Raw genomic sequence first — 9,369 nt, forward strand, 5'->3', positions numbered from 1 at the left:
TGCTTTTTATTTATTAATTTATTTATTTTCTCGTTGTGGAGCCATTTGATCCATTTCGATTCTCCATACATACCCTCACAAAGGTGTTAAAATATTTTGTAGCAATGATCAGTGTGTGTCATAAGTTGTCTTACATGAAAACAGTTTATTGACATCTCATTCTGAAGCAGTCTGAACAATATCATCTTGTCAAATGTCAGCTTTAATGAATTTATGGATATGTTAAGTCTGAACTGGACCAGTGGACCATAAAGTCACCAGACACTTGGTATAGTCTGTATTTTCTCTTGTGATACGTATGGAATCACTCTGTATTCGTATACTGCAAGTTTTCACCGGTAGATGTCAGTAACAGATGGGTGCGCTGTCTGGACTACTAAAATAAAGTAGAAGAAGACGTTCGCAACAGCGGGTGATCATGGGTATTGGTGTCTTTTAACAGAGTCCCTTTCTACAGCTACTTTGGTAAACCACTACATTTCCCACGTGTCTTCACTTCGGTTGACAGTGGTTTGTTATGAACCCGCAAAACTGAAAGGTGAGAGTGAAATGGCATTAGCTTTTATTGTTTTATCTCCCGAGTGAGTGCGACTTGTTGTTGTATTAACATTAGAAATGTTGGTTTCAACAGTTACGTGAACGTCAACGTCATTTTCAACTGTTGTGTGAAACGTCAACGTAAACGGACCGTTGGCTTCACCAGTCTTGTTGCTTCGTTCCACTGACTGTTTATTAAGAACCAAAGTAACAGCTACGTGTGTTCAACGGTAACGTAAATACTTAAAAAACAAGGGTGGTTTCTCTAATTCAATGCAACATTCATTCACTCGTCTTGCTTTGTGATGAGGTTGGTTAACTACACAGCTAATTAGCTAGCTAAAAACTAATACAACACAATTTTGCTTACGTTACTCAAGCAGCTAACTACAACAGCCATGCAATGAACTCTCAGCTTAAAGGTTTTACTGTTTGTTTGTTTGTTTGTTTGTTTTTACTGTTTTGCGTTAATTTAGCTTCAGCTATATTCATTTTGGAAGCTTCAGTTTGTGGTGCTGTTAACCCCTAGTCATTATATTCACATTATTGCTGATTATTTATCAAAAATCACATGGTGATAGACCCTAATATTTTATGAAAGAAGCAATAGTCATGTATTGATATTGATAGAGGTATTTGGACAAGAATAGTGTGATATTTGATTACATCCAAATAAACCAGCTGTATTATAAAATCATCATGCACTATTGAACTGAGAAATTATAGTATTTTATTTTAAAGAAAATATGTATATTAAAATATATATTGTATATTGCAGAACACCCTAAAATATTGAAAAAATACCAACCCTAGTTGACAAAGATAATTTTTGTGGTTATTTATTTTATTTTTGTTGTTATTTACTTCCCCTTTTCTGCCAGGAAAACAAAAAAGTCTTTATTAGAAAAACCACGGCCCCATTACCTTCTTACTGCATAGCAGAGTACTGTAGCTGGGTATGCTAGTTACTGCTGCGCAAGTCTAACTGCAAAGTGACACATAAATTAGGCATTTAATTAGGCAAGTTCTTAATAATGTACTTTTGGTTATTTCAGTGGAAGCTTTAAGCCTTAAATATTGATTTCACTTTGATTTATTACCCATATACATTTGAAAAATGCAGCATAAAACAATTAAAACTGAGATAATGAAAGTTTTAAGTTTAGATTTTAAAATGCCACTCGAGAGAATCTAATCAAAATGAATTGTGACAGCTGAGTAGCAAAAAAATCCTGAGGCAGTTCAGCTTCTCATGGACAGTGTGAATATTTAAAATGCCTTTGATCTGCACATGACACAAGATAGAAAACATTCATTAGCACATTAAAATTATCAGTGTGGGTTTGTCTCACATTCAATCCAGGGGTGAGGAATAAGTATTAAATGTTAATATTCCTCTAATTTGTTCAGTTTTCTCTCATACCATGTCTCTCATCTCTGACTTTAATTTCTTGTTAGTTATTGTGGTCAGTGTAACTGTCTAATTTCTCTGTCTTCCTACATCATGAAACAGCAAGTGATGGAGTTTCCTGAAGATTTCAATCAGCTTGAGCTTCTGAATACACATGGACACCTGATCCCCCGAGGGGCCAACAGCCTGTGGACGGGGAGCAAGGATGAGTTGGAAGAAGAGGAAGAGGAGGAGGGGGACCACAGTGAGGAGTGGTATCTAGAAAAAGAAGAAAGTCTCAAAGACAAACCAAAAGAGCTCATTCTTTGGGCAGCGGAAAACAATCGTGTAAGTGATGTTTTTTGTGATGTAAGTGTTTAACCTGTGTTGCCTCACTAGTGGTGAGAAGGGCAAAATATGAAAAATAACGCAAAAATAACAATCATCAAGTCCAGTGCTGAAATTTCCGAAAAGATTCATTATAATATTCATGACCTCTTAGCACGAATGACCACAAGTTAAACAGTCCATCTTGATTGTATAAAGAGACTTAATGCTACCAGGAGTCCTTATAAAATCCTGTTTGGAATTGAAAGTGCTGCACTTCAAATACCCAAAGGTGGGGACACACATTACAACTGTTGTGTCAGTTGTGAATATGATTCTGGTTGCTCAGACCAAGTTGGACCTTAGGGGTTTTCCATTAACGTGAATAAAGGAAAAGCCTGTCTTATTTTGATAAGTCTGGCTAATTTAAGTGAGAGATCCGTTCCATGACTGTGGCTTAAAGGAATCCCTGTTTAGTAACCACGGGAACTCATACCACCGAACTAGCCTGCTCTATGGCAGGATAACTGTCAAGCTTTATTTAGCTGTGTGTGACACAAGTCTAGACCTTTTTCTATGTGACCAAGCATTAATTTACATGTTTACTTTAGTTTCAAAGAACGTATTAATTTAAAGAAAGAAGTTTAAGAAAATCATGTCTCACAACTTTTACTGTCTTCAGAAGTTACAGCACCCTTTTATTTAAAAGCTTGACATTTATAGTTTAAGAAAAACGTGTGCCAGTTGTTTTGAAGTTATTTATTCATTCACTCATTTTGTTCAAGTTGTGAAGACAAAAATACATTAAGTAAGCTTGTATGTCTTATCTAAAATTATTTTAATGGCTTTATGGCTTTTGGCTACATGGTACAGCTAAGACAGACAAGAAAAGAAGGAATGAGAGGAGGACAACTTTTAGTTGTGCCTCAGGTTTGAATCAAACCCATGTTGCTGAGCCTCATTAGAGGGGATGAATACTCTACCAAGTGAGCTGTTAGGATAGGGCAGCGTGCGCTGAGATCACATTATCTTGGCATTTACTTTGTCTGCAGGGTTTTCTGCAACTTGCCTCCTTTTTCCATTTCCGTTTTGTTAATTGCAACAGTATTGGCCTTTTTTCTCGATTACCCCTTTATATTCTTCATATAGTTTAATCTGCAAATTTTATTTCACTGCTAAGAAGAAAATCACTCTTGTTTTTTCTTCTTTTTGTGACATCTTATCCTCTTTTTGACAGGCAGCTGTTCTGGGCTGCTTCTTTTCTCTGTGCATGCTCACAATACAAGCTTTTACCCTGTAGGCTAAACAAGGTGTGCTGCCTACACGTCTCCATCCAGGATGTCACACAACCTCTATGCTTTTTTCCTTTCTTGTTGGCCTTTTCAGCACAAATTGCACGGTAGAGAAATAGTGCAAGTTGCTGATTGCTCTCCATGTTTGTTTTGGTGAAGGGACACACAATGATTGGCGTTCTCGCTGGATTTTCATGGCTGTGTACCAACATTTACTCATAGTATAGACTGACCTGGAAAAAGGCAAGAATCCCCACCCAAGAGGTCAGCTTTAAGCAATGGTTCACTGATTTGTCACTTCCCTTGGGGGCAGTTACCTAACATGCATTAGGTATTTTGTGACATTTTGAAACAAACGTGGAAAACAAAAACATGAAAACACAGAGAGACTGTCAGGACTGATACTGTATAAATTCAGGACCATCTAATAGTGGTAACCACTGAGCTCTTGTGTCAGGAAAGAAGTTGATTGTTTGTTAGGTTTATAATTAGATTTTTCTCCTAAGGCCACCATTGGATGATACTGATTTTAATTTAAAGAGAATATTTGTTTGGAAGGTCAGAATCAGAGGCATGCAATTAGTAAACAATTAGTGATCACTTAAGCAGATTAAATGATTACGGCAGTTGGACCTTTCACCTTTTAGTGCCATGGCAGTTTTTGTTAAAGATCTAAGTGAAATCAACAGGTCACTGAGAAATGATTTCACTGTCTATTTGAGCAACTTCACACACAAATATTGTCAGCATGCAGCATGTTACACTTTCTTGTGCCACAGCAAAAGCAAAATGCTACATTAAGTGCACTCAGGGTCATGTTGTTTAATCACATGCTTTATCTTGATAATACATGCCATTGTTTTAACATTTCCATCCAGGAATAAAGAAAGAAAATCTTCCTTGTCATCTGGAACCAGTTCCAGCTTCTCAGATATGAGGATTTACTGCTTACCCTTGTCTTAACATCAAACATGTTGGACTGTTCCCTCCGAAGTCCATTAATTCTTTAATTATACCTCAAGGATCATTATCTCACTTATACCCTGATCACTTGCCAGAGAAATAAATTTAAGTCCATTAATAAATGTTTATCATGTGTCTTACAACCAAAATCGAAAGTTTTTCACAAACCATAACTCCATTTCCCTGGTAACACCTGAGGGTTTGACTAATACCTGGAACAAGAGGTTCCATCCCACAAGATCATTATGCAATGGAAATACTGTTCACTGCTCCAGTAAATAGGAAGAACCTTAGATACTACCTGTCAACAGGATATTTCTACTAGGGCTCTGTATTGGCAAGAATCTGGTGATATGTATCACGGTACAAGAGTTATGATTGACGATTACTGTGAACAAAGTGATATGTTTATTTTTTAAATCTAATTTTAGGAAAAAATACACCACCATATACATAACATTTGAGTTTAAAGTTTTTATGCAATCGGAACAGTGAAGATAGATAATAATACTGCTATCTTGTGGTCTGTGGTTTAAACACAACCCAAAATGAATCACTGCCTCAAGTCTTTGCATGTATCACAATAAGAAAAATTACACAGTATCACAGAACATAATATCGCAAAACTCAAGTGTATCAATGTTCTTCAGGCTCTCTCAGCCTTGTATTGAGCACACAGTAACTGAGCTCATTGTGCAGTGGTTTATGTTGATGTTTTTATCTGAGATATTCCTGCGACTGACCAGCACCTGGTCCCTGATACTGGCCAGCCAGGCCACCACCCCCAAATTAATGTCAAGGTTTCACCAACACGTGATAGGCTGTGTGTGCTGTTGGGCCGGCTGCAGCCTGAAGTAGCAAGTTGAATAGCGAACAGGATGTTTGATGATGTTTGTGTGTTACAGTCACTGTCCTTGGTTGTTCAAAAGATGAGTCCATTCTTACATTATGCTGTTTCTCCGTTTTCTTTTCAATTTCTCTTTCTTCAGCTCTCCTCCAGTCATCAAAGTTGTGATTCTCCCAAAATCACTTAAAAGAAATGTTGAGTTCTCTCATTGTTCTAATTAAATGTTGGCTTGTTAACGTGTTGGAACTGTAAATGGAGGCTTTGACTGCGTCCCTGTTGCTATGGTGATTCATTCCAACACATTAATTTAGAACAGTGAAAAGACATTTTCACTCAAACTGTTCCATTTTCAAGAATAAATGGACGCCCTGCTGCCAGTTAGAATCAAGTTTTCACCCAGATCCTGCCTTATACCATGATCTGGGTGAATCTGATCTGTAGCTTTGAAGCAGCTACAGAGTCAAGTAAGAGTGAACAATATGGATAAAATTGTACGTCACAGTATGTGTCTTTGGATGTATAACACCCGCCACCACAGCCCTCACCACTCCATGACTCACTCAACAAGCGTTTTTCAAAACTGCATGAAATGATGATTTAATACTGACAGTAGCTTGGATGTTGTTTGTGTGCCTCCTTCTTGATAGTATCAGTTTATTACATTTAATGAAGAACCATTAGAGCCTAATAAATGTCTCTGAGAGGCTGGCCGGCTGCTATGAATGCTGATTAGAAATTAAGTCCGCAGCATTGCTCTGTGTGTGGAATTCACACAGTAATGTATACATGTTAGATTATGATACATCAAATGTTATTGAATAGATGGATCCCAGATTTTTATCTGCAAAGACAGAACATCAAAAGTTGCAAGTCAAAAGCACACGATTTCTGTTTATATTGTGCTAATTTCCTTAAAAGAACTAGCCCATGTTCAATCTGGTGCTGGGTGATAAAATTCATAATTTCTCAGAGCCCAGTGTGAAGTGTTTGAACGTCTTTTATATCTGAACACCAGTTCAAAAGCCAAATGTGCAATTATGTAAAAGAGAGAAAAATTTTCAGTCTGAAGGACAACCAAAACCATCGCAATATAGCAGATTGTAGGAGCAGAAAGAGCCAGGTGATAAAAAAAAAAAACATAAGTAAAATGAATAGGAAAAAAAAATATCTTAAAGTGATGGTGACTACAGCTGTGTGGTGTACCCCTAATTGTGTGTTCCTTTACCTGGTGTTCAAATTTTCTTTTTGAGGGTTATTTCTTCTTTTGTTGAGTCAAAGATATGGATTTAAAAAATCTTACATAAAAAGCAGAAGGAATAATGATTTATTTCAACCAAACAAATAGGAAACATGAATAACTTTTTATAAAATGTTTCTTTCTGTCTAATGTGCTTGTGTTTTTAGAGTTATATAAAGAAAGCTGTAAGATAAGCTTACATTCTTTTCCCATTTGTAGTATTGTGCCAAAATTTACAAACATTTTCTAAAGAACTAAAAAAATCCCATGTAGTGCTTTTACATCTGAACCTTTTATTAAAGCAGAACAAGCCAGAAATAAAACACTGTGGAGTACAAAGCTCTCCCCTGCAGAAAAGTCAACATGTAGTTGTAAATAAATGCAGAAATTAGGCTTGAGAATGGAAAATCAGTGTGACTCTGCATACTATGAGGCAATAAATGGAATAGAAGGAACATCTGACAAAGAGTGAACACACTTAATGCACCCTGAAACCTCTCAAAAGCATTAGGGTCGTGAAAAAACACCCTGTGGAGAGTTAAACAATGCTTTGGTAGGTGGGGAAAGAAATCTGCCCCAACCTAATTGAATCACAATTCTTATTTGCATAATAATTCTGTTGCCACGTTACAGTCTTCCTCAGCACACAAAATTTTTATTGAACATTAAGTGCACAGGCAAATATCAAAAATTATTCATCTTTGCCACATTTTCTGTGACATACTTATTCTGTGCTTTGAGTACACAAATTGTCTTGTGTGTAGTTCTGTAGTATACTTGTTTCACTCTGTGCTTTGTCATTATTACTGCTGCAGTGACCTTGCATTTATATTAATTTAACCCCATGTCTAGACCACAAACTTTATGTCAGCATTGCGTAAGCGTGATGTGACGACAGTGTTCATGCCACACTGACGCATCTGTGTATACCTGTTCCATCTTGTCCATGCACTTCAAAGCATCAGCAGCAGCCAAGTGAGCAGGCAAATTTCCTGTGCACTTTGCCCTTTTCCCTTGATATGTGTGAATATTCCCATCTGTTTCTCTATTAACGTGAAGTATATGATTGTGGCATAAACATGGCAGTGTGTGTGTATGTAGAGAGTGTGGGTGGCTATGCTCCAGGCAGACAGGTGTTTGGTATCAGAGCAGATGTTAAGTTTAGCAGTTGAGTTGTCAAGGGTCAGAAAATTAAGGTTCAGTTTGCCCATGAATAGAGCTGCAGTGATTCTTTGATTAGCGATTAGTCCATTGAAAAAAAAAACTTAGCTGGCGTTAGGGATGAAATGACACTCGGTTTCAGATAGAAGTGATAAAATTCTTGACAATTAAACTTAAGTTTTAAATTTTAATTATCTCAATAACTCTGAAAAAGATAAATACTGTTCAGCATCAACCACTTTTAGCAACAGTCTCCCAGATGCAGGCGCAGTGAAAACATTGACATCACAAAGCATAATCTAATTACAGGCCCTCCTCTGGTAAAACATATCTCATAAGAATATTAGTTTGTAGTTTCTTGACTTTCAGCATTTCTGTGGTTTTCTTTCAGCTTTCAACAGTCCACAGGCTGTTATCTGAAAACAGCTCGCTGGTGCACTGCTGCGATGAGGACGGTTACACTCCACTGCACCGCGCAGCATACAGCGGCCATGTTAATGTGGTTTCTGCTTTACTTGCTGCCGGGTCAAAGGTTAACCCTCGCACCATTGACGGCTGGACGCCCCTACACAGCGCCTGCCGCTGGAGCCGCGTCACTGTGGCGAGTCTCCTCCTGCGACACGGAGCCAAACTGAATGCCCAGACCAACGGTGGCCTCACACCGCTACACCTGGCTGCTTCCCACGCCAGCTCCTTGAAAACAGACTCCGCTCAAACTCTCGAGCTCCTTCTCTCTCAGCGACACCTGAAACCAGGGCTCCGCAGCAGCAGCGGGGAGACGGCCAGTGAGGTGGCCCGACGTAGTGGCCCGCATCACTTCCTGTTTGAGATGGTTGAAGACTGTGTCAATGTGGTGCCCATATCATGAATGAAAACACAAGTGCACACAGTTTCTTGCATTTGCATTTTTTGCTTTGTTCTTGTCTTTGCAAGTGCAGCAAGTCCATGAAACTTAAATTCACAGAAAGGACATGAAGTGAGCATAATAACAGTTACCATCCATTACTTGTATTTATACATGAAGCTGAATGTGAATATGATAACAGACGTGATATATTTGTGTCCTTGTCTCCTTGACGGCCTCGAGCTGCATTGATGGTCATGTTCTCAAGGAAATTTGTGTTTTCTATTAAAGCATTATGATAAGTGAAGGCTATATATTTTTTAATAATCTCTTTGCATTAGTGATGTTTTTTGAAAATCAGAACACACTTGTGCCTGAGTTCGGCCCACTGTCTCTAAAACCAGTTAGTGCTGGTTGTTGATGGAAGTTGACCAGAAGTGGTTGTTTGGTGCGTACCTTTTGTCCAGAATTTATTTTGAAGAAGGAACCTTTTCAATGCAAAAATCCAAAGAGTTAAAGGGGAGAGTCTTTTCTTTGTTTATATACTTCCAAAGTTCCTACACAGTATGGACAAGTACAGAATTTTATTTTAGTAGTAGTTTTGCCTGAATGAGGTTAAGTACTGAAACATCGCAAATACATGATACTTCAGTTTCTTAAGTATGAAATTCTGAATTTTTAAAAATAAATTTAACATACAAAGTAGACTTTTTTAAAAGGCATTTGGAGCAGCAGCTAAAATCTTTACCACTGTGAGAGAAAAAGATCAGG

General features: G+C 37.8%; 1 protein-coding gene across 1 annotated transcript; it reads left to right on the plus strand.

Moving 5' to 3' along the window:
* Positions 1 to 459: 459 nt before the first annotated feature.
* Positions 460 to 8,910, plus strand: ankrd49 (ankyrin repeat domain 49). Its single transcript, XM_084715344.1, has 3 exons — positions 460 to 538; positions 2,051 to 2,275; positions 8,146 to 8,910. Exons 2-3 carry the CDS (start codon positions 2,057 to 2,059, stop codon positions 8,620 to 8,622), a joined length of 696 nt encoding a protein of 231 aa, XP_084571470.1. The 5' UTR covers positions 460 to 538; positions 2,051 to 2,056; the 3' UTR covers positions 8,623 to 8,910.
* Positions 8,911 to 9,369: the final 459 nt, after the last annotated feature.

This window comes from Lutjanus erythropterus, chromosome 3, assembly GCF_056507025.1.
Source record: "Lutjanus erythropterus isolate fLutEry1 chromosome 3, fLutEry1.hap2, whole genome shotgun sequence".
NCBI classification, from domain to species: Eukaryota; Metazoa; Chordata; class Actinopteri; order Lutjaniformes; family Lutjanidae; genus Lutjanus; species Lutjanus erythropterus.